Genomic DNA, 26,248 nt, shown 5'->3' on the forward strand with positions numbered 1-26,248 from the left:
AAATGATGCCTTCCATAGTAATAGGGGACAAAATTCTCCAATATTTTCCACCTTAATTCAGCAAGTTAACACTGTCGGAGAGACACAAAGAGGTCTTCAAAAGGCCATAACTTTGGACTGTACCAACGTGATCACACTGCTGAACTGTTGCCTCAACAGTGTGATAATAATAATAATAATAATAATAATAATAATAATAATAATAATAATAATAATAATAATAATAATAATAAAAGTAAGGAGAAGGCGTAGCAGTTTTCATAACAAAGTGTTTGTCATTGTTGAAACAGGATTGAAACATTTTGGGACTTGGATAAATAAGATCAGACACTTTGAATACAAAATAAAAATACATTTAAACACCCAATAATAAAGATAGAAAAACATTGCTAAACATGAATAGCATATAAGGTTTAGGATGCATTTGTACAGAGAATGAGGACTGGATTTTGTGCCCCATCGCTTGAGGAACAGCCAGTGTTGTAAAAAGTACCCAAAAGACATACTTGAGTAAAAGTAAAAGGTATCGTGTTAAAATATTACTTAAGTATAAGTGAAAGTCACCCATACAAATAGTACTTCAGTAACATCTTAAAGTATCTGATATTATGTATGCTTAACTGTCAAAAGTAATTTTCGGGGAATAAATGTAATAATGACCGATCATTGTCCTGTCTGATTATCAGATCCAATATTCAGCATTTTTCTGATTATCGGAATGTGACTGCTAATAAAATAATCTAAAAATGTGCTACTTTGGCTCTGATGCAGCAAAGTAACTAGTAACTAAACTACTGAAGTACAATATTTGCCTCCAAAATGTAGTGTAGTGGAAGTATAAAGTAGCAGAAAGTGGAACTACTCAAGTAAAATACAAATACTTCAACACTGAACTTAAGTACAGTACCTAAGTAAATGTTACATTCCATCAGGGTTCACAGCCTCCATTAACTCTTGGATAATTGGTATGTGAGTATTTTAAGATATTCAACAAAATGTGACCCTATCTTTTAAGGCAGGTGAATAGAGGTGAGGAAAGGGCGGAGGCAGAATGGAGGTCAAATTATTTAAACATATGTAAACAGTAATCAATTTATAAGCATGAGTGTAAACATGGTAACATCACAGTCCTGCTGTATTAAAGTGTCTTTAAGGTCGTCTGACAGTTTGAGCGGCACTCAGGATCAGCCACCAGTGTAAAACTGGTGGCACTTTTTGTTTGCATTTTGGGTGAAGTGACCCTTTAAACTGAAGCTCTGCGCTTTCTCCTAATGATTTGTTTCAGTGCTTGGCAGTGAGGAGAACAAGGCAGGGTTGCTTAACCCTAATACCTTTGTAAATACTCTTATTTCAAACCATCTGGTCAGAGGCAGATACTGGGAATGTTGGGCTGAGGATCAAAAGGGCCAGAAGAGGAAGCAGAGGGAGAGAGAAAAAAAGACCAGAATGGCATTGCAATTCAAAGCAGAGCTTCAGCCTCTTATGGGGAATAGGGATTGACGCTTGTCCAAATCAGATTTAAAGAGTTTAGGAGAATTTCCTGATGCCGAGAACACACAGACTTCCACTTTGTGTCACCAAATGTGAATGAAAACAGATTTTTAGTCTTAATTCCCTTTACTTAACCTTCTTCTCACTTGATTTTATTTGTTTCCCCTCGCGCTCCTTTGTATGTTAAAAGGTATTGTGAATCTTTACGGAGGCGCCCACGAGAGCAGCTTAATTCAAAGCTGGTTTAGTAGCTCAGCCAGACGGCTCTAAAGGGCTCCACAGAAATCCAATTGCAGACATAATGGGATTGTGAAACAAAACGAAGCTCCTCATGCGGAGAGCGAAAGGGAAGTGGAGAGGAGACGTTAAAAAGGGAAGAACCCAATGACATACAATTGAAAAAGAATAGGATGTATGTGGCACAGTCCTGCACATTGCACAAATGCTTTAACATGAATGGGTATACATTCAGTCGAGTCAGAGACACAATAAATAAAAAAAGTTAATGGCAATATAGAAGAGGGTTGAAACATTTCCTTCAGCTATAAAAGCACTTTAGAGTTCAGCTCTTTGTTCAATTGTGCCCGGGGTTCAGGGTTTCATGTTGGCATTTCTGCATCTTGAAATATTTAGTGGAAGAGAAAAATGGAGGCGCAGAGCATCGGGAAAGAGAAGAGAGAGAGAGAAAAGAGCTTCAGAAGTGAAAAGAAGGTCACGCGATGAATCGGGTAACAGACTCCAGAGACGGAGCGGCGATTAATACGCACATGAATAAAAAATATCCACACACACACTTGCATTTTTAATTCATTTCATTGGAAAACAAACGCAAGATAATAGAGGCTTTCCAACTGTGACACCATAAATCCGACAAAGCAAAGGGTTAATGTATCGACAGCGTGTATATACACTGAATATTTCCGCGTGGTTTTGATATTTACACGTAAAATGCTGTCATAACAAACACATATTCTGAATGTAAATATCATCACATACTGTAAACAAAGACAACAAATCATCCCCTTAGGGTCTCTTGGCATATACATACCATCACATTCATTTTACAGCGCACACAAAGCGCGTACACACTTTATATCGAGTCAGTTTGTATTCCTTCACCAACTATTATTCAATTTTTTTTAAGAAAATCTTAAATATTTTGTTTTAAATTAACCTTCAGAGGCTTTTCTCTCTTTAAAAGTATTTAAGTATTCAAAGCAGAGGCAATGCTATAACACACCACTGTTGAAATAAAAAGTGTTTTGTGTGTTTAGAAATAAAAAGCTGTGATTTAAGTGCATGCATGCTTAAAAGGACGTGTACAGACCGCGTGCCTCTTCCCTTCAGTGCTCGTTCAGGCAAACTTAGAAACAAGTGTATTTGGCATCTCTCATTATGTGGACACTTTTTTTTTTCTCCAAGTGACTACATTGTACAGTAAGGGAACAGTAAGCAAGCTTGCAGAAAAGTGCAACGATTCACCAGTAACGTGGAATAATGTGGCGTGTGTCGATACAGTTATAGCTTGCGAATCAAAAACCTCTGATGTGTTCAAGTACAGCTCAGGAATAAAAAATAAAACTGACACAGATTTCAGCTTCAGTAGAAATACTGGAGACAAATTGTTTGAAAAAATTACCTGCAGGATTTTTTCTCAAAACCATATTGGAATAGTTTTCAGTTGCAAGCTTTGTGTATAATTACAGATTGATTGAAGTCCAGGGTTTTTAAATCCATCAGCAGCCAGTCTATTTAACAATTCCTACTCCTGTCAGGTGAAGTGAGTTCCTTCTTTAAAAACAGACACTAAAACTTCTTTAAAGCATCAGTTTCACCCACCATCATTTCTTAAAATTGTCCTCTGTGCTTGAGTTCTGATGAAAAGTGCGCAAAGTTGTTAAAAGACAAAAATAGGAATTCTTCCGACTTCAGTAAATGAATTCTTGTTGTCCCGCAGCCCAAAGTAAACACATCCACACTGGATGATAAGCGGCCTTGCAGATCATTTCTCATGTCCTCGATGCTAGCCATAAACGGTAATCAGGACACACGGAGCTCTTCCGTGTGTCATCCTCAGAGCTCCAAACAGTTCATTGTGAATCTGTGGGTGTTTCCACAGAATCAAAGAGTAAACACGTTCCTGTGGTGCTGCAGGTCAAAAGTCCCAGTCAGTGGAAAAAAAGAAATGTCATGGAACGTTTAACCTCCCACATCAAGCAGGCCTACCTCAGCCACACTGAAGATAAAGCTTCTTCTTCTTCGTATGTTATGTTCGTAGTATGTTGATAAGAACGTGTGCGTAGGACTTTAGAGGCGATCCTGCGAGTGTGTGGGTCGGACACGATGAGGAAAACTAAACACGCCGTGATGAAAACGGCTCATGTTCCAGCAAGATGTCTTCTCAAACCACTGAAAGGGAAATGATAATGAAAGTTATTTTGTTTCCTGTATGCTCGCAAAGTCTTTGACAAGTATTGTATTGTCTGTGCAGCAAACAAATTCAAATTAAACTTTTTTTTTTCAGCACTGACGGCTATGCTATGTTCTGCTATTGCATACTGCAAAGCTCATTTTGATCAATTTTCAGTTTATAATCGAAAATCGTGACACCACCGTTCATTACAATCACTGGGCACCATAGTTTATTTTGAGTCAATCCCACAAACACCATCCTGCTGTTGGAAATACTCACTAGCGCACCAAATGTAGATTATTCTGCAGCTGATCATTGTCCCCAACAGATGCACTATTTAATCTTGTTTGAGTTACATTTGCTAATAACTACAGTGGCCAGCTGATAAAACCAGGGCTGCACAATATTGTCAAAAACTGACAATGTGACATTTTGATTTTGTGTGATATATTTTGCCACGAAAAAATACAGGAGTGAATTTCATCGCAACCAAAGACGGCCCTGCTGTGTTTGATAAAATGATCAAGAACGATTACTCCCATGTATCCAAGAACCCTTGAATCAGAGTAAGTTATGTAATATCTGACAGACTTCTCTTGAAGATGAATCATGGGAAAGGAGAATTGTGCAAGTTTTGCTTTTGTATTGAGCAGCAAAAAAGTTGTAGCAGAGCGTGTTTGGTGGATTGATGAAACTGCTTTCTTCACAGGATTGAACAACAGGGGGAAAAAAAGGCTACCAATGCAACCGTTAACTTTTATCGCATAATTTTCACCCACAACCACTGACATTCATAAAGTATGAGTAAGGACACAGAGGTACCATCTATCTGTATCACATGCTCGACCTGCAGATGTAGGGGTTTTTTTACTCTTCACATTAACGTAATATTCTTCACTGCCCTCAAATGTATTCATCAGTTATTAACATCCCCAGCAGCTGATAGAAGAAATAAATAGTGTACCACTCTCAGAAGGATAGCAGGACGCTCCGTGCTTCTCTGGGACGTAGTGAAGTGCATGTCTCCGCCTGCGACAGTCCTGCCTCCACCAGCAACTGCGTAAGAAAAGAGTCAAAATCCTCAAAATCCTTCTGACATTCATTATTTCATTCCTTGAAAGGAAAACTGTGACTACATGATTGCTTTCCAAACACTATACAGTTCCTCAGCGATGATCTCAGTGAAAACAATATCATGAAATATAAGATATGCCATGCGTATCACTTACTGTAACAGTGTGCACAACACCATGATGAGAACACACCCAATCACACACAACACCAGCACCGTGGCAACCGTCTGTTGTCTGTGATTAGTCGCAACTACAGCGAGCAGGTCTGCATGCTCACACCTCATCCCAACAAAGCCTGGATGACACCTGCAACAAGGCAGAAAATCACATGAGGTACACATGCAGAAGATTTAAAGTGAAAACAGCAGCTCAGATCACAGTTTCATGAGCTGACAAGGGAAGTGTCGACACTTTTAGTGGTTGGTAAAATGTTCTTTTTCTAACATCAGTCCACTTAAGTTGATGTCACATACTTGACTCATTATCTGCTCTAATAAATGACAAAGAAAAGCAGAAAATCTTTACATCTAAGAAGCTGGAAGAAGCAAATATTTTACATTTTTGCTTGAAAAGTAACTGAAATGGTTCATAAATTATCAAAAAAGGTGGTGATCAATTTAATTGAAACAAATTCAATGATTTATCGTTGCACTTCTAATCTTAACAGTTCAAAATTAAGGCCATGAAGTGCTTCAAATGCTCAAACACCAGAATGAGAGAGTTTAAAATGCAAATGTGAAAAATGTTATATAATTTTACATTAGCACCCTCTCAGATTTAAATTCTAAGAGTAGTTTCACCTGTACCGGTAAAAGTGGTTAAAACTGTCAGCTGTCTTGTCTGAACGTGAACAACAGTCAACTCAACAATGTTGGCATTTTACATTTAAAGGGTAACTCCACGAATTTCACATATTAAAGTGTGTTTACAGGTCTTGGGGAGTACTACTGCATATGTGAAAAAAGTAGTATAAAGTCTTTTGTGGCTCCAGAGGAAGCTGCACGTAATCTGAGAAATTGCCTCCAGTGATGCCACTCAGTGACTAAATTGCATTGTGGGTAATGTAGGCTACAGGTTTTGCAAAAGGAATAAAAAGGGGACATCGCTGCTTCTGCTGTATCGATTTTGATAATTCCTTTTTAAACTGTCCTTAATGAGTCCAATAGAATTATAGGAGTGCAATGTCTGACCTGTGGACTGCTTTTCAAAACCTGGCTCCTACATTACCCACAATGCCCCTGAGTGACATCACTGGAGGCAATTTATCAGATTACATGTGACTTCTTCTGGAGCCGCAAAAGGCTGTATACAACTTTATTTGTAACGTGCAGTAGTACTCCCCAAGACGTGTAAACACACTTTAATGTAAAACTGATGGAGTTACGCCTTAAGACAGCAACAACTTACACGCATGCAGGCGTCTCTTCTAATATCAGGAAGCGACACGTGCCGTGGAAGCAAAAATGGCGGTGGGAGTCCGGACAGTCATCAAAATGAGACCGAACAGCCGCTGCCACGAACTCTGCGAGGTTGGAAGAAGAGATATTGTGTGTGGGTTTTTAAAGTTTAGGTTACTGTTTATACTTTTTTCCAGGACCATATAATATATAATAATAATAATAATAATAATAATAATATTTCCCACTGTTGGATGACCAGTAGGGAATAATGAAGCGTTCACTGATATCTACTGATAACTATGACCTTTGGAAGTCCTGCAGGGCATGAATTCAACCTTAAATGACAGTTTCAAAAGTGACCCAAGTTCATGTAGTTAGAACACGCACCAGGACGCAGGTGAATATCATAAATCTAAAAATAGCCTAAGCCTGCAGAGACCTGAAACAACAGCATGTACTAAATCCTAAAGCTGACACCCACGCCACCAACGGCCGACTGAAGCCTTTTGTTACCAGTTGCGTGTGGATTTGTGGTGGCTTACATCTCTCGCTGTACCTGGGAGGGACAATTAGAGTCTAGAAAAGTCACGGTGAGACACTGCAACACAAAAACCTCTGTCCATCAGCCCACATTAGGACTCAGGAGAGAGCACACCCCTGCAGGAACTCTCGTTCTTTCGCAGAAATTAAACCCTTAAAGCCACTATCTCAGTTTTCACTAAAATATCTAATTAAATGAAAACCCAGACAGAACGGGACATTTCTCACACGTTTAGCTGTACAGTCAGACAAATTCCTACATAACTGACTCAAACAAAAGTCTGTGTTTCCCCGAGAGGCTGAAACAGATGCACAGTGTTGCATTCAGGGTGGGAAGGAGGATGAACATCCAGACAGATAGCTTGCATTACAGCCTTCGTCACACACTCCATTCCAACGGTAAATGGGCTTTTGGATTGCAGCCTACATGTATTGTCTCCTTCTTTCAGACTCTGTGAAAGCCCTCTGTTGTCCCTGAGGCATCTGCCTACCAACCCCTCTCTCTTTCCATGTGATTTTGGCAGTCGGACGAGAGAAACATTGAGACGGAAAACAGCCTTCGGGCCACATGAGGTGCTTTTCAGCTAATAATTCAATACTGTAGGTGCATCTTCTTTTTTCATGAAATGTCTGCATACACTGCTCATATGTGCTGCTCGTAATTTTTAATGTACCACCACTGCTGCCCTCACTCACGCTAAGAGGATCAATTATCAGTGAGCGCCACACTGTCTGCATGTGTTGATGCACTGCAGCTCTATGTGGAAACAACGCTGCAGTGAGAGTAGATCACGGGCTGCAGTGAGGACAACAGGACAGTTTTAAAATGAAATACCATGAATTTTTGCTTGAAATGGCTCAAAATAGAGCTTGACCCTTCACTTGTCTGGACTAGGGATGGGACGATAAGAGACTTTATTGCATTGGATTGTGATATTAAAAAAAAAACACTCAACACAATAATCGTGGTGAATTTTTATTATCAGGATAATCATGAATATCGCCACATGAATGACTTGAAAAACTGTCTAGATCGCTGACATACAGTCCTATATTGGTTCTCCGATTTATTTTGAATAAGCCTGTCACACCGTCTGAATGCCTGGCTTGTACATTGTATACCGCACAAAAACAGGTTCAATCAGACATGTGTAAGTACTACAGATTCCAAACTAAAAAACAACAGGAAGATGAGGTGACCACCATTTATTTATCTTTTATTTCTGCAGGAAGACCTCATGATTTATGATTACTTATTGAAGATTCTTTGACTGACAAAAAAAGATGTGCGATACAATAAAATGTTTTGTTAAAGTTGAGTTGTTAATATGTTAAAGTGATTCCAGTACGTTTTAGTGCAATTTTAGTTTTTATTTTAAAAGGCGCAATATGCACGAATATATGAGAATATATAGGAAAGATACGATATTAGAATATATAAGAAAATATGTCTAAGTTTAAAACACTAAAAAATTAACTAAAATTATCAACAGAATGTGAAGAAACACCTGTTTTGATGTTATGTGTGAGACAACTAAGTATTGTGTTGCAGAGATATCTGTCGCCATGTAAACAACAGAAACACTCCCCTGGTGTTCCAAGCTCACAGTCCAGATCGCTAACTGCATTGCTAAATGAGCCAACTAGCTAACAGCAGATACAGTTAGCAGCGGTTAGTGGTTACTCTTGTGATATGCTATGTTTTGTTTCGAGTATGAATTTGACAGGTGGCCAGTTCTTACATATTGTGTGTTTAAAGCTTTAAGATTATTTTGATGATTATTGGGATAATATCATGAGTCACAAATGTTGAACAGAGTAATTGTGACATGAAATTTTCATATCATCCTATGCCTAATCTGGAGATATGATGACTGTACTTACTTTTAACTGGAGGGATGTTAGTAGTTGTAGTAGTTGCAATAGTTGGGGTTGTTGCTGCAGAGCTGCCTGCCGATGCGTTTGGAGCAGCGGTAGAGTTTGTGTCGATGGAGATGTTGGCTTCAGTAATTATTGAGTCACTTGGCCCCACTCCTAATGTAAAGAGGGAACCTGCAGAGAGGAAAATAAACCTCTGTTAGCATATGATATGATCCTGACGGGATAAAAAAATATAGAAATAAAAACTAATTTCTTCAAGGAGGCATGTTATGCTTAAAAAGGTCAAAGTCCACACCAACCGAAGCCCCCCTCTCCCACAGAAAACACTGCTCCTGAAATGCCTCGTCAGTAGTCCCGCCTTTAATTCTGTGACTTTGTGACATCACACAATGACATCATGTCACACATTTGAATAATTAATATCTAGCAGGTGGTTTGACATGTAAGAAGTGATTTAGCACAGCTGCTCTGTTGTTGTTAGTGTTGCTGGCTCAGGCGTGTGAGCCGACCAATCAGAGCAGACTAGGTACTCAGGAGGGGGGACCTTAAAGAGACAGGAGCTAAAACAGAGTGTTTCAACCAGAGGGGGGTCACAGTGCTGCATCGCTGGACAGTATGACAAAACTGATGTGTTTTTTGAGCACTAAAGCATGTGTTCTAGTAGTAACCCAAAATAAAATTATGAACCTGAAAATGAGTATAATATGTCTCCTTTAAGGAATATAATATCAGATAAAGAACTCCTGCTTTGGAAGCAAGGTCTTCAGAACATTTGGCAAATGAAATACAGTTTCTCTTTTCTAGAGACGGCTTAGCAATGAGCTTCCACCTTCTTCTGCATTTTCACACCACATGACTGTGCTGAAACTTACTTTTAACTGGAGGGATGTTAGTTGTAGTCGGTGTGATGGTTGTGGTCGTCGTGCTTCTGCTGCTAGTTGTTGCGGAGCTGTTTGTCGAGGCGTTTGGAGCAGCGGTGGAGTTTGTGTCGATTGAGATGCTGGCTTCAATGATTGTCGAGTTGCTCGGCCCTGCTCCGAATGTAAAGAGGGAACCTGCAGAGAGGATATTAAAACACTGCTGACATATGATGAAGTTTTGATGTGGAAAAAAATAAATTACAACAAATCCCTAATAACTAGAATACCAAAAAGTTCACTGTCAACTCACCATTGAGTATCACAGACATACTAAAAGCACCTATAGGAATATAAGAAATATATGTTACTCTATTGTGATTCCCCCCCCCACCCCCCAAAGAAAACTAGGTGTTTCATATCATACTATATGATGAACAATATGACCCCAGTACTCTATCCCTGTACGGCTGTGACCATGTGACCTGGTCTTCAGTGTGATATCGATGCTTCATTGAGTAACTAGTACCAACAATAGTAACAGGGTCATGCATCCACTAAAAGGATGAGACCAAAGCTCTATAAATAAAGCAGGTCCATGTGAAGACACGCAATCACTGCTAGAGACTAAAAACCAGCTGGTAAACACAGGAAGGTGGTTTGTTGAAGAAAACATTATAGAAACATGAGAGATAGTCTTTTTTCTCACCACAAAAATGTAGAGCACAGAAATGTATCACAATGACACACCCAATAGAGTTTGAATATATTGTGTAACACCACAGAGCACAGAAAGATCAGTCCAACCATGGCTGCAACTAACAGTTATTTTCATTCATTTCATTATTTTCTCGGTTAGTCCTTGAAAATGGTGAAAATTTTTTTGTTCCCAAAATTTTTGTTCCCAACTAAGATATTCAGTTTGCTGTCATAGAGGAGTAGATAACCGGGGGGAAAAAATCACATTTAAGAAGCTGAAATTAGGGAATTTTGACGCTATTTCTTGATTTAAAAAACTTACTCAAACCAATTAATCATAAAAAAAAAAAAAAAGTTGCCAATTAATTTCAAAGATAGACAACTTTTCTGACTGATTGATCTATGCAGCTTTAAATACGTTTAGTAACATTAACAGGGAGTGTCACAGATAAAAAATGTTAAAATTCAGATAGGAGTTTTGTACTGATTCTCACTGCAAGTCATCAAGTGAATTAACATTAAATAATAGCATTAATTGGGGACAATGCTGATGATTCAGATCTAACTGTTAACTTTAATCATTAATCACTTCATTTATATGAATTTGGGGACATGGACACACATTTTAAAAAAAAATGCTCATTTTCCCGCAAAATAATGTACTCACCGCTTATGAGGAAAATTGTATCCCAGAAGATCCGAGTCATCATGACGACTTGCGGTCTGAACTATCGTAAATGACGGACAGCTTCACTGAAACGCGGCCGTGTGTTGAGACAGCACATTAGTCATTAGTGTTGCAGGCTGCAGGGCGAGCAGCAGCAGCAGAGACCGTCAGGAAGCATTTAGTCCCGGGATCACAGACCTGCACACCGCTGTCATTTACACTCATCTGATCCGCTTCAGGCGCAGAAAAGTAAACTAAATGTGGTCGCGTTTCCTTTTAATTCAGTCAACAGCAGCGGAGCTTCCAGCAGGATGTCCGAGCGTTTAACTTCACTGTGTTCAATTGAGGAAACTCGTGTAATCCTGTCAGAGGCTGACCAATTAGAGACAGAGAGGAGGAGGAGGAGGAGGAGGAGGAGGGTGTCGTCTCATTATGACCTCAATATCACGCTTCTTCTCTTTTAATTGTATTTCTCGTGCCTTTGTATGATTAGCCCTTTATACAATATATCAAATAAAAGTACTCATATGGTCCCTGTTTTATGGATTAAAATGACTGCTTAAAGGTTCACCCAAAAATGTAAATGCAGTCGTTATCTGCTCTCCCTCATGTGGATGGAAAGTCAGGTGACGGTGGGTAGTCCACTAAACATTTCTGGAGTTTCACAGCAAATAAGCTTTGCAGCGTTCTCCTAAACAACTGAGGTAGATGGGGACTTGTTTTAAAACTTAGAATAGCAATTGAAATAAAAACATAAAATGGCTCCATACAGCTCATTTGGCGTAATCCAAGTCTCCGGAAACCCTGAGATCCCAAATATATTTTAAAAGATGTTATCTCCACCCTTTTTAATGTTGGAAATCTTCACTAGTTACTAAGCTAAAAGCATTAACGTGCCCTATTTGCAGTGGGTGCACAAGCTCCACCACCCATCGCAGGGGGTAAATAACATCTTTCAAATCAATTTGGGATCTCGGGCTTTCTGGAGACTTGGATTACGCTGGAGGAGATGATGGAGCTTTACACCAAGAAGGTCCTGGGTTCAAATCTGCATGGGTTTCCCCCACCATCAAAACATGCACAAATAGGTTGATTCTCCACTCAGTACCCTTGACCAAAGGCACTGGCTAAGATCTGGAGTTGGTCCCCGCGGCCACTGCTCCCTTGGGATGGGTTAAATGCAGAGCACCAGTTTCATTATGTTGTACATTGTATGATATGTGATTAAATAAAGATTCTTCTTCTTCTTAAAACAAGTCCCCATCTACTTCAGTTGTTTAGGAGAATGATGCAGCGCTGTATTGCTGTGAAGCTCCAGAAATGTTTTGTGGACGTCAAGGCTTCACCTGACTTTGTCACCATCATCGGAGTGACTACATAGTGACATAATGACATTTTACTTTACTTACTTTAAGGTCAACCTCATTTTGACTACTTCCCATACTGCTGCATACAGCAATGCATCATATTCTATAAGATCGTCATATGTCTGTAGCATCGCTGTCTGTTTCTAAAAAGTCAACTTTTCATGAGTTTGGAAATACGTCTTTTTTCAGCTTTGTGACAATGTATTTTCCAGCTAATCTAACAAGGTTTAGAGGAGTTTATTTATCTTAATACGTAGGAGAATTTTCTGAAGAAATAAAGATACACTTTATCCTTCAGTATATCAGAAAAATGAAAAATCGTCAAATTCAATTCCCTGGACAGGAAGGGTAAGAAAAACTGTAATCTGAAAAGTAACAGGTAACTAAAGCTGCCAGACAAATATGGTGGAGTAAGAAGTATAATATTTGCCTCTAAGATGTAGTGGAGTAGAAGTATAAGGTGGATAAAATGGAAGTAAAGTACAAGTACCTAGAATTTGTACTCAGGTACAGTATATATAAGACATATACTTACAGTATATGTAAGTAAGTTTCCTTGACTTTCTTTTGCAATTTGGCCTGTTTTTCAATAAATGTCAGTAAAGTAATGTATGTTGTACAGACTATAAAACCCTTTAAAAAAAATAAAGGTGACTTGACTTGTTCTCCTGAAAAAGTTATTTATTATAGTGGTCCTCTTTATCTCCGGGTTTTATTATGAATAAAACTTGTTTTGTGCAGCGGGGCCTAAGAATAGCTCTGCTGCTCCGTCTGTTCATTCATCTGTCCAACAGTTTGGTCCAGAGTAAGATACGACTGGCCAGATTCCCATTGGGCTCAGTGTGGATATTAATGGACTCTGAAGGATTATTCCTAATGTTTTCAGTGATTCTCTGACCTTTTGTCAACAGTGTCACTGTGTCTTTTATCAGGTTCGTGAAGGCTACCAGACTCTCCAGAAAAGTGCTGCAGTGAGCTGATAAAGACACGTACAAACAGGATATTTTGCAGACTGTGTTTCTTTTTTACGTTTTTTCTCAATCATTGGTAGATCATCCTGTCGTTCCAAAGTCTGTTCCATTTTCTTCTTTATCAGTAGCCTTTGAATTCAGATAAAACGTCTCGTTTTGTTCGAACCTGCTGACTGATCCCTTAAATCATGAGATAACCTTCTTTTGATAATAATGTATGAAAGTATACATTATTTCTGTCATTTTATTAATAATTTACCGTCTTATTACAGTAACTACATTTTTTGTTTAGCGGGGTTGTGAATTGTTGGAGAGGAAATGTTTAGGGCAGAGATGCACAACATGAGCAGCAAACAGTGAACAACATTTCAAACCAGCTCCATCTGCTGGACATAAACAAGAAGTTGTTCAGTTGTCCTCCTGGATCTTATAATCAATATACAGTATATCAGAAATGTTATTTATTCTGCAATTGTGTTTGTCCGTTCTATACACGTGACATTTATTGCACGTCTAGCTCTTCTGGGCGAGGGCTCCTTCCTCTGTAGCTCTTTCTGGGGTCTCTACACTTTAAAATACGGAAGCAGGGTTGCCATTATTTTACTGTTAATTTTACAGTTCTTCTACTGTAAAATTAACCTTCTACATATGCCTATCTACAGTATTGAACTCTACCATATTTATGTTTTTAAAATATATGTTTATTTCAAGTTAATATGAAGTTTCATGTCTGTCAGAACATAATATTTGCTGAAATCATAATAAAGCGTTTGTTCAACCAAAAGACCTTTCTGTTCTCATTCCGTTAAGGAGTCACTGAAAAGAAAATACCATGATACCTTAAACTGTGATATTTTATACGAAGGTCATGGTATTGTGAAAATCTCATAAGCTCATCTCTCGTTGCCACCCTACTAACAGGCCATATTCCTGAATAAAGTTGCTTTCAAATTACCACAAACTGACACAGAAACCTTGGAGTAAATGAGCAAACAATAAACTCGAACATAAGCATTATTTTAATTTGAACACATCTTTGTGAAGTCAGTGCTTTCCCACAAGAGATGAATAGTATAAATTACACTTCATTGTTATTTTCTTGATATATAGGAGGTCCATAAGTGGAGAAATGTTACATTTAGGATTGTAAGATGTTTGGGTAAGACTATTATAACCATCATTGTCACTGTAAAGGTTTATAAGCATCAGTAGCAACTTTACAATAAACACTTACCTCATAAATGTTTTATAAAGTATGTTATTATTTGTTATTTATTAACAGTGAAATAACTATTAACTAAAGCTTAACTAGTTATACATTTTCCATTTATTAAAGGGACACTGTAGTTTCGGAGAATAATATCTACAATATGAATGAATGAGGTAATAATACAAATTCATAAATATTTTTCTTTTCCATAACTGAATAAACAAGCTGTTCTCAGAGGAAGATAAGGTCCCCAGAACACTGTTTGAAGCTAGAAAGGTGGCAGGGTCCGCCACATATAAACAGAGTAAAACAGTATGAAATTGTGTTGTCCTTTAAGGTCAGTTTGTTTATTCAGTCATGAAAACAAAGACAGTTTGTTTAGGCATAAAAAAAGAAAATCAGTCGATGAAGATGAAGATGAAGATCTTTCTCATCTGATTAAAATTTCTTCGCCAAAACTACATGGTGCACCTTGAAAGATGGTGGGTCATGGTCATAATTTTTTTATGAACTTCATTGAAAAACAATCAAATATACAAACACATCAGACATGTACTACATATAATTGAATCTGCTTGGGGTGGTTAAGGTAAATAAATAAATAAGAAAGAAAGAAAGAAAGAAAGAAAGAAAGAAAGAAAGAAAGAAAGAAAGAAAGAAAGAAAGAACAACACATGATGGTCATTATAAAATGTTACCAATGTTTGAACTGCAGGTGTATTTATGAAGTGAAACCACACCTCCTGGTCCCTGAACGTCACTCCTCGATATTGTTGTTAATTACTCACCTGAAACAGTTCGTCAGTCCTCCGCACTGAGGTGAGACCCCGCGACAAAACAACCCGTCACAGTAAATCTTTGCTGTGACTTTATAAGAGTAAGACGTCAGCTCACTATTTGGTTACTTGTTGGTTGCGAAACTGCAGCCAATCAGAGGGGGCATTACGCAGACACACGCACGCTTCACGCGCGTGCTCGGTCTCGTCTGTAGATAGAGGATCGGTGTTTGGGAGGTGGGCTGACCTCTGAGCTTCTCCGTCCGACCTGATCACTCTCATCAACTTCTTCGATTAAGAATGTCGCGTGGTGGTGCACAGAAGGTAAATGAGTACATTATACATCACACATTACTTTATCTCACAGTTTAACTCCTTTAAAAAAAACCGAATGACATGGTGGTTTGTGTAGTGAGTGCTGTTTCAAGATCTTTTGTTTTGTCTTAACAATAAAACAACCACGAACCTGCATAAAAACAGAATGTGGACTGACTGATATTAGGTAGTGTTTTGCAGGTGTCATGTTGTCTTATATTGTGTGCAGAGGTGGCAAAATTAATTCTCAATTACTCAGGTGAAGTAGGAATACAGACTGAAAATAGTCTTTTACTAAACCAAACGTAAGAAAATACAGACTCTGTAATGTACTGTAAGTATAAAAGTTAAAAGTATCCCTCTGAAGGATATCTCTACCGACCATTTCTGTGCAAAGCTAACAGAAGCTCATCATATTAATGTCAATCGAAGGCTATTAAACGTACAGGTTGAATGAGTAGGGTTTTTCCGAGCTGTTCGTTGACGCACCACAAAGATAGTTGATTGGTCAGCCTCGTTCCCAGGATGTCAAATACCAACATTTTGGTTTGGTAATGCGTCAGTAAATCATCTAAACTTGTCCTCAAATGGATTACAACTAAAGTAACAAGCCTGTGTTGTAATTGTAAGGCGTGGAAAGTACAGATATTCGTGTTAAAATGTAGAGAGTAAAAGTAAAAGGATGTCAGAAAAATATATACTCAGGTAAAGTACGGATAGATACCTGAAAATTCTACTTAAGTACAGTAACAAAGTATTTGTACTTGTGCAGTATCAGCTGCAAAACATGTGCAGTTAATGTTTCTAAGTGATCACATCAGTAATTCTGCTATAATGCAATCATCTATTACGTTTCTTGGTGTAAAATGTAATAATTCATTAATGTGTAAGTTAGCTTTGGCAATAATGTAAACATTAAGCTTATTTGAATTTAATTTAGATATTGCAGGTGTTACCCTACATGATGTCATCTATCCAACTGCATGTTGTAGTGTTGGTTTTATTTTAAGATTTGTCCATTGTTTGTTTGTTTGTTTGTTTGATTGATTAGGACAGAGCACCTTAATGAACATCAGTATAAAAAATACAATGTAAATATGCTGGATTTAGCAAGAATGCTGATTTTCAACTTTAGTTATTTGGCAGGTAACAAAAACAGTAATATAAAAATAACAATATACAATACACAATACTAAAATGAAGAATGAACAGAATACATTATTCAATAAGTCCATTTAAAAGCCAGTGAAGAAACAAACTGGTCATTTACAGGAGATGCTGTGATTTAAGCTAATTAGTAGGTCACTTGATACGTGAAGATAATGTGTATCTTAACAAAAAACATCTATCTATCTATCTATCTATCCGTTTGTATTAACAGAGCAGTCCTCTGACGTTGGTGCTAATGGTTGCTTCTGCAGCCATTGGAGGAACTCTTCAGTATGGCTACAACCTCGCCATAATGAACTCTCCCACAACTGTAAGTTTGTGTATGTAGCAGGTTTCCCAGTGTAGTGTTAAATATTCATTCAGATACAGGCCTGTATGTGGTTACTGACAGAGGTGATAACGCTCTGCGGGGTGAGTGAACAAATCCACTCACCTCTTTGCCGATTGATATTGGCTAAAGTTTCGTAGTCCACAAAACACTTCTTCACAGCAAAACAGAGTTGCAGCATTTTGCTGAACAACTGAAGTTGTTGTTTTAAAGCACACAGTTCATTCAGTGTGATCCAATTCTCAGAAAGCCCTGAGAAGATGTTATTTACGCCCTTTTTGAAGCCAAAATCTGCACTGTAGCTGCTTAGCTAAAAGCATTAGTGCACAACCCGTCTGAAGTGGGTCAATGAGCTCATCTGTGCATTAAAGGTGTAAATAACGTCTTTTCAAATCAATTTGGGACCTTAGGGCTTTCTGAGACTTGGATTAGAGTCCCCATCTACTTCAGTTGTTTCGGAGAACGCTGCAGCGCTGTTTTGCTGTGAAGCTCCAGAAATGTTTTGTGGACTACGAAACTTCACCTGACTTTCCATCGACATGGGGGCGAGTAGATGATGATGACTGAATTTTAGGTTTCACACAATCCTTTAAAAGTGTAATTTGTGTACGATGCTTATCGGTAAGTGTGTAAATTGGCACAAACCAGATTAAGGCTTCTTTTGTCTGTGATTAGTCAGTCTGACTCGAGCACATCCAATTGCATTGTGCTGTAGAAACTCAGTGTTTTGTAAAGACTGAACAGCTGAACTGAAAAATAAAGTAGGGAAGCCAATGAGGGCCATATAGGTGCAGTTATTTTTTTAAATGTGGTTATCTCAAGATCACAAGCCAATCCTTATGTTACCTCTAGATAACAAAGATAGATTTCTTGTGATAAAACAGCATTTGTTATAACGTGATAATGACAGACAAACAAAAAGACGTCATAAGCTCTGTTGGCAGAGGTAATGAGTGTCAGCTTTAACCACTGCTCTGTTTACATTTGTGTGTTAGGTTAACTCAGTGAGACTTTAAAGGTTGTCTATGTCGTGTTTCTCACAGTTCATTCAAACTTTTGTCAATGAGACCTTCCTGGAGCGCTGGGATATCCAGCTGGAGGATTACCAGGTGACTCTAGTCTGGACAATCATTGTCTCCATCTTCTCGTTGGGGGGGTTTGCAGGGGCCATTATCGCAGGACCTATGACCATACGCTTTGGGAGGTAATATGTAAATGTATGAATGCATTGCATTTCCAGTGCAACGTGTAGAGAGTGAATGATCAACTTGCACATGTTTGAATGAATAAATGAAGAGATTCTTTATTTACTTCCACTGTCACGTGTAGACAGTATACGACCCCGGATTGAGCCTTGATCCTCAGAGAAACACACATGCATCAATCACGCTTCAATTATTGTCACTGACTTTAAAGCATAAGGCTGATGTTGTTCCATTTTTGTTTTATTTTGAACAAATCCCATGAAAAGACCAAAACCAGCAACGCATCAGTCCATCCCAGTACCTTCAGTCTTTTTTGCTCGTTCTGTTGCACGCAGCCTCAAGCCCATACAGCCCTACTGAAGATGTACATTTTAAAAAACAGGCCACAAAAACAGCCAATACATTTTTTAAAGAGGCCAAAGAATTTTATGGAGACAGGAGTAAATAGTTTATTATTTCTTGGGCACTGTTTTCAGTCTCAGATAAACACACATTCGATTGCAGGACAGTGTATGTGGGATTGACTTAAAGTAAACTACAATGCTCATGTTCATCATAATATAGAAAATGTCCACTGATGTCTTTTTAGGTTCAGTTTTTCAATTTTATGTCATGACAATACTGTGCTCACGGTCTGGTTAGGTTTAGGTACAAACACCATTTGGTTGTGGTTATAAAATATCGTGTTTCGGCTTTAAATACCTCCTTTGGTCGCCACAAACATGGCTGGAAATTTTCCCGAGGTCTCCTTAAAAATATTCAGTGGTGTCACGCTTACAAATGTTGGTTCAAAGTCTTGAGCTGTAGTCAGTGGCTTGGCAGCCTTATCCCCCAGCTACTCCACCACCATCACCTCCACCTCTCGCTATTACAGTCATAAACAAGTAATGTTAACGTGATATGACACGTATTATTGAAGTGTCAATATGATACATAGCCTTAGAATGTGAACGTATCAGAGGTTTGCAGAAACTGCTCACATTTTAATCTGGCGACGGGGCTGGAAATGTCATTATTACAATATTACAACATATGTTTAATAGTTTTTTGGACACCAGTGGAGCTCTGTGGCACAGAGGAATAAGATAAATCCGGCTTTAACTTTACAGATTAATGCTCTGACCATTGTTTGGAATCTATTAACTTTGTCCTATTTTTCCATCCCTAGGAAGAAATGCTTGTTGTTGAACAACATTTTCCTCATGTCCGGTTCTCTCTTAGCTCTGACAAGTAGAGCTGCCAAGTCTTTTGAGATGATCATTATATCACGCGTGCTGATTGGAATAAATTCCGGTATGTCATTCGGTCTCATGCTCGTGCTGTATATTCGTAACGCCTGTAGCAGACTGCAGTGAGAACTGAACTAAACTGAGACATTGAAGACACTTTGCTTTGTGTTTTGCAGGGATCAGCATGAATGTGCAGCCCATGTATTTTGGAGAAAGTGCACCAAAGCACTTAAGAGGGGCGATCTCCTTGTCATCAGCTGTTTTCACAGCATTTGGTGTCGTGTTAGGACAGGTGGTTGGACTAAGGTGTGGACACTGTCTGACAAGTTTCTGTCAAAATGGGCCAATCCTTTACTACAAGAACAATATGGGTCGTAGATTATGTATCCACAGTAACGCTCTGGATTTTCTGTTTTAAGAGAGATTTTGGGCAGCGAGTCGTGTTGGCACTATCTTCTTGCCAGTAATGCCATTCCTGGCTTCATTCAGCTCCTCACCCTGCCGTGGTTCCCAGAGAGCCCCAGATACCTGCTCATCGACCGCGGGGACAAGGAGGCTTGTATTAAAGGTGCATACTGTTATATGTCAAACAGTGGTGGGAAGTAATGATTGACTATATGAGTATTTCCATTTTATGCTACATTATACTTCCACTCAACTACTTCTCTGAGGGAAATCTTTTTTACTTAATTACATTTGTCTGACAGCTATAGTTACTAATTACTGTAAGATCTTACATTAAGAAACATGTGATAAGCTTATGAAGTGAAACACATTGTGAAAGATTAAACCAGCTGCTCCCAACAAAGTATCGGTGAGTAGTCATGTTTCCGATTTCTTTGAGTTTGTAAGCAGTTCTGGCAAAGATACATATTCTGATGTTTCATTTAAATAAGATTTGTTTTTGTTTTTTTATGTCCTCTCCCATTATTTAACTCACAACCGAGTGTGTGAAAGGTAGTTAAAGGGTGACTCCACCAATTTTACACATTATTGTATGTTTACAGGTCTTGCTGAGTACAACTGCGTATGTGAAAAAGTTGTATAAAGCCTTTTGTGGCCCCAGAGGAAGCTGCATGTAATCTGATAAACTGCCTCCAGTGATGTCACTCAGTGGCTAAGTTGCATTGTGGGTAATGTAGGCTACAGGTTTTGAAAAAGGAAGAAAAACACATGGAATAAAAAGGCGATATCTCTTGTTCTGCTGTAATGATTTTGATTATCCGTTTTTAAACTGTCCATAATGAGTCCAGCAGTCTTTTAGGAGTGCAATGCTAGATCTGGTGCCTACATTACCCACAATGCAACTTAGCCACTCACTGACATCACTGCAGGCAATGTATGCAGCTTTATACTCCTTTTTTCAGACCTGTAAACACACTTGAATGTGTAAAATTGGTGGACATTCACTGTTCTCATTTTGTACTTTAAAAAAAATATCTATTTAGGTAAAAATATACTGTATTTTTACCTAAATAGGAGATTGAATGCAGTATTTGTACACTGCTGTATTGGCTTTACAAAGGTAAAGGATCTAAGTATGTCATCGACCACTACTGTCAGCACGTTAAAATCTATATGAAACACACAGAATAATACATTTTAGCTGGAGAATGACAACAAAAAATTTCTCAGTCATCTAAGTTGTGTTTTTTTTTCTCTGTCAGCTCTGAGGCGGCTGCGGGGCTGTGAGGTCCAGAGCAGCGAGCTGGATGAGATCCTGCAGGAACAGGCTGAAACTAAAGGCATGAGGCCGAGCCGACCCTGGGAGCTGTTCACTGACCGCTCGGTGCGCTGGCAGCTCATCTCCGTCATGATCATCAGCAGTGCCATGCAGCTCTGTGGGAATGACTCGGTAAGAAGAGCTGGGCACATCAGGAGACTTTAACAGTGTGATCTGTGTCTCTGTAGGAAATATTGTTATATAACCCACGAGGATCCGTGTTACTGATACCGAGCTACAGTGTCATGTTCTTTTGGCTCTCAGCTCCGTCAGAAGGTTGATTAGAAATTTGAGATGATCCATCAGCAGATAGTGTTGTGGGTTTTCTAATGTTCCTGCAGGTCATATTAATAATGTAAACTGGTGTTGAAGCAGCATCAGTGATGAGTGAAGACAGCTTATTGTTTTGAATGTGCCTTGTGTATTAAAAGTCATTCTTTGTTGTTTTTGCAGAGTGTTAGTAACATGTATAAACTGGTTTCCAGAGCTGCAACAGGTTTCCTTCTCTGTTAGAAAATGCTGACTGTATTTCAGGGCTTTTAACCACATGCTTGGCAGTTTTATGGAGGGGACTGGGTATTAACATAGTTACTCTTTGTCCCAAATCCTGGCTTAATCAGCTTATGAACACTTGAGGAACTTGTAATGATGCTCTGCAGTTATCTAATGTCTTTTTATGTTCTTTGTCTTTTAGATTTACTTCTACGCATCGTATGTTTTCAAAGAGGCTGGAATATCTGATGACCAGATCCAGTATATTACAATTGGCACTGGTACATGTGAGTTCACAGCATGTATTATGTGTGTAAGTATCTGACACTAAAACACGTTACGTAAGCAGCTAGAAGCAGAGAGAGACTGTTGTTTTCTGAAAGCTTTAACACAGACTGAGGACTAAGAACAGACCCATGTACTGTACTGTACAATGGGTTTTGCATTTCATTTGAAATCAGTTGGGTATATGATGTTACACTCGCACATATGAACACTTTACCTTAGATACACAAATTCTTGAGTAGCTAAAAAGATATGAAAAAGGTCTGTAACTAACTGCTAATAAGAGTAATAAGAAGTTCCTGGATATATTTAAATGAACAATATTTTGTCACTTGAGAAAGAAGATGTTATTTTTACAATATATTTTGACGTTTTGGGAAAATCGCTTATTCACTTTATTGCCAAGACTGAGATATGAAGATTGATATTGCATCTCTGTACCGTAAATATGATGCTGCCGCCAGTAGCTGGTTTGCTTAGCTTAGCATAAAGACTGGAAACAGGGGTAACAGCTAGTCTGGCTCTCTCTGAATGTTACAACCCACTTACTAACAGGTTATATACTAATTGTTTAATCTAGGCCTCTACAAAAATACTGATACCAGTTATTAGAAATCAAGGAGACTGAACTCCGATATTCAAGTATTTACTCAAGAACTGTTCTTGCGTACAATTTTCAGGTACTTAACTTGAGTATTTCCATTTTCTGCTACTTAATACTTCCTCTCCACTACATTTATTTGATACATTTAGTTAATAGTTACTTTGCAGATTCAGATTATTCAGTGTTTATAGGCTGTTATTTGTGATGTGTTACCAATCGGATATTGTTGTAGGCGAGACATTGTGTGAGAGGATGTTGCATCAGAGCCGAAGTAGCACATTTTAAAATTAGTAGGTAATCTAAAAGAAAAGTTGGAAACCAAATTTGTGGATTTTCCAAAATGTCAAACTATTCTTTTAATACAGCGGTATGTCATGACTAGCGTAGTTTCATGATATTACTGAATCTAGCAACCAAACATGGATCAAAGTTAATAAAATCTGATTAAATTTTAATCAAGTCCGAAATGGTGATACCAATAACTATTATGCACTTCCTATTTTCATCTAGTTACTATTTTTGTGTTCCCCGTGGGAGAAAAATATGATTCTCCCAGGTCATTCTGTCCTCATACAATAGGACGTCATACGCTTCCTGTAAAGACATTAAAGTCTGGATAAGGATAGTGAAGACTGCTCTATGAGGAGCATATCTCATGGTCTCTGCAACCTGGTCATTCAAAGCTACTGTAGATATCTCTACAGAACAGATGTCTGACGAACCAAGCCAAGGCAAAGCTGACTGTTTGCGTAAAACTTGTAAGGAGGCCTTCGATCTATCTATGTTAGCAGACTTAGTGTCTGTGACCTATTTTCCTCCTATCCCTCTATCTGTGGGAGAAAAATATGATTCTCCCAGGTCATTCTGTTAGCTAGAAATATCTACAGTAGGTAGAGCATCAATCTGCTTAACTGAGCAGTAGTTTTTTGACTGGAAATATACCATAAGCTCATTTATGCTGCACATTAGTAATGGCTATTCACTGGCACGAAGTTCCTTATTTATTCATCGATTACTGGTATGAACTTTAGATATAGTTCGTTATAATTCAGTATTGAAAAGAATAGGGTCTGATATACATTGCTGTTTTGATGTTTTCAGAACCTGCTGATAGAACGTAAAGGCCGGAGGTTCATGCTGATGGGAGGATTCATCCTCATGACTGTCTGGGCTGTTGTCTTTACAATTGCTCTGTCATTTGAGGTATTTTAAACCACTTATATGACCTACATACTTAGCTTTTCCAGCGAAAAATCATGTGTGTATCTTTAAAGATTTAGTAAACGATGAAAATCAATTATTATCTGTAATTTTTATGTAAGTTTTCTACAATGAAAAAAATCTTGTTTGGATTACTCACAGTTATTAATAGCCAAGCAATTTTGTCTCTCAAAAAACATCCCTGTGGGTTTTACCACCCGTGTTACTGCGTGTCAAACTGCATGAAAACACAGTGATGATGTATAAAGTAATATGAGGAGTGTGAGAACAGGGAAATCCACATTTCAGTGTGTCAGTAAGTCCACTAGGAGGCGTCATGAGTCAACATTCAGCCATTAGACAACGTTTGACTTTTTGAGAGTGGAGGTAAAAGGAAGATGATTATTACACTGGATTACGGGCCTGTGAGTGAAAATATTGAATTTCCCCAACTGGATCTAATTCTTCTTCTTCTTTGCACTAGTGAGTTCATAATTTAAGTTGGTTATACTAACTTAGAGACTTATCATAAAATATCTGGTCAAACTATGAAATATAAAAGTGTCACAATGCTTCTGGTTTCTTCTTTCTTGTGAGTTGCTCTCTGTAGTGATTTAACTTTCCTCCCCATGTGTGAACAGCACTATATATCCTGGATGCCGTACCTGAGCATGGGCTGCATCTTCACCTACATTCTCAGCTTTGGCATGGGACCAGGTCAGTTTATGGAGAATTTCTTTCTCGATTTGCATTTTTATAGCAAAGGGATTCACAAAATGTCAGTTTAAGATACATGAATGAAATGAAAACATACAGTCTGTTTTCAATGTAACTAAGCTGCACTAGTTAGATATTTTATTTGAAATGTTCATTCTGTCAACAACATCTTCAGTACAGTTTTAGTCATTTTCTCACCCAGAAGTCTTTACAGCAGCTGTTTAAATGCTAAATATGATTTTGGATGTTGACGGCCATTTAACATCCAATCAAGCCATAAACATAACTGCTCCCGGCAGATCTCAACAGCTGTTTCCATTTCCATAAAAACTCACATTGTCTCCTGAGAGAACATTTCAGGTTATATACTCTCAGGTGCCAGTTTCACATGTACACATAGCTTAAACTAATGCAGTGTGAAAAAATACATCCTGCTGTAAATCCTCTCTTCATGAAGGTTATAATGTTGAGGTGCTGATTCAACTATATGATCATTTTGGAGGATTTAGTTTTTGGTGATGTTGAATGGTGTAACATATCAAATAGTATTGATATTTCTAGGGATGTGATAATGAAGCTTACTCGGATCAATATGTTTTCTCATTTCAGCTGGAGTGACCGGTGTTCTGCCCACAGAGATCTTCAATCAGACCGCTCGGCCGGCGGCCTACATGATCGCCGGCTCCATGATGTGGCTCAACCTCTTCATCATTGGAATGATCTTCCCTTTTCTAGTGGTCAGTCTGACAATACATCCAGCCAGCTGTCAGCATCTGTCCATAAATACATCCATCCAAGCATTTAACAAACATGCCGTGACATTAAACAAGCATACATACATTTAGAGCAGTTACCTCTACAATTGTTTAATGTTAAAACAGAGTATACACACAGCTACAATATTATCAATAAGACGAAACTAAGACATTATTGAGACATTATTCTTGCATACTGTTTTCTGTCTGTCACTACCATAACCAATCTAATTAAAAGGTTTACTACTTTTAAATGAAAGATGACAGCTTTCAACCAACTGGTATTCGACGAAGTAATTAATTAGGAGACTACAAGCTAACACGCAGGTAAAATGCAGCATTAAAGACTTCTTAACAATATTTTTGGCTACTAAAGGCACCCTAAAGCGCCCCCAGAGGTCAGAGGCTCAAATTGAGCAAATAAGGGATGGACATCCTTTTCAGATGTTCATGGCTTCATCTCTGGTCCTGTGATCTTTCTAACATTAGGAATTTGAAGTTAAGGTTTTATTTAATTCCCAGTTATATAAATTCTTTTTGAATTCTGCATATGTTTACATACAAGGAAACATACAGCCAGGTTTGGTGCTGGCTAAGATTGACACAGACAATTAGACATTATGATTCAGTCTGACAGCTTCCCGTTGCCTTTCTTTCACAGAGCGAGTTGAGCGAGTACTGCTTCGTGCCTTTCGGAGCAGTCTGCCTGTTGTCGGCTCTGTATGTCGGCCTGTTTCTGCCTGAGACCAAGGGGAAGTCTCTGTCAGCCATCACGAGCGAATTCCACAAGCTCAACTTCAAAGGCGAGGACAAAATGAGTGAATCTCAAACACAAGCTCAGTATCAGCTGGGTGAGGTGTGTCTCTCCACGCAATTGTAG

General features: G+C 38.4%; 2 protein-coding genes across 2 annotated transcripts; one reads left to right on the forward strand and one right to left on the reverse strand.

Annotated features, from left to right (window-relative positions):
• Window positions 1-2,280: 2,280 nt before the first annotated feature.
• tgfa (transforming growth factor, alpha) lies at window positions 2,281-11,377 on the reverse strand. Its single transcript, XM_073468519.1, has 7 exons — window positions 11,022-11,377; window positions 9,671-9,853; window positions 8,802-8,969; window positions 6,385-6,499; window positions 5,134-5,283; window positions 4,869-4,960; window positions 2,281-3,900 (listed from the first exon to the last, which is right to left on the reverse strand). The coding sequence occupies exons 1-7, from the start codon at window positions 11,062-11,064 to the stop codon at window positions 3,893-3,895; spliced, it is 759 nt and encodes a 252-aa protein (XP_073324620.1). The 5' UTR covers window positions 11,065-11,377; the 3' UTR covers window positions 2,281-3,892.
• A 4,268-nt stretch (window positions 11,378-15,645) lies between these two features.
• LOC140997692 (solute carrier family 2, facilitated glucose transporter member 11-like) lies at window positions 15,646-26,248 on the forward strand. The gene is made up of 12 exons (XM_073467674.1): window positions 15,646-15,669; window positions 17,042-17,140; window positions 18,202-18,362; window positions 19,532-19,656; window positions 19,769-19,898; window positions 20,012-20,160; window positions 21,260-21,447; window positions 22,010-22,120; window positions 23,798-23,899; window positions 24,538-24,613; window positions 25,223-25,350; window positions 26,030-26,248. The coding sequence occupies exons 1-12, from the start codon at window positions 15,646-15,648 to the stop codon at window positions 26,246-26,248; spliced, it is 1,512 nt and encodes a 503-aa protein (XP_073323775.1).

Source organism: Pagrus major, chromosome 6 (assembly GCF_040436345.1).
Source record: "Pagrus major chromosome 6, Pma_NU_1.0".
In the NCBI taxonomy this organism is placed as follows: Eukaryota; Metazoa; Chordata; class Actinopteri; order Spariformes; family Sparidae; genus Pagrus; species Pagrus major.

Excerpts from the sequence above, each read along its gene's own strand:
- tgfa (XM_073468519.1), bottom strand. The coding sequence starts at position 11,064 with ATGATGACTCGGATCTTCTGGGATACAATTTTCCTCATAAGCG. Across the intron at positions 9,854-11,021 it reads TACAATTTTCCTCATAAGCG|GTTCCCTCTTTACATTCGGA; the intron begins GTGAGTACATTA and ends TCCTCTCTGCAG. Across the intron at positions 4,961-5,133 it reads GTGTTGTGCACACTGTTACA|TTGCTGGTGGAGGCAGGACT; the intron begins GTAAGTGATACG and ends TTTCTTACGCAG.
- LOC140997692 (XM_073467674.1), top strand. The coding sequence starts at position 15,646 with ATGTCGCGTGGTGGTGCACAGAAG. Across the intron at positions 22,121-23,797 it reads TCACAGCATGTATTATGTGT|AACCTGCTGATAGAACGTAA; the intron begins GTAAGTATCTGA and ends TGATGTTTTCAG. Across the intron at positions 23,900-24,537 it reads CAATTGCTCTGTCATTTGAG|CACTATATATCCTGGATGCC; the intron begins GTATTTTAAACC and ends ATGTGTGAACAG.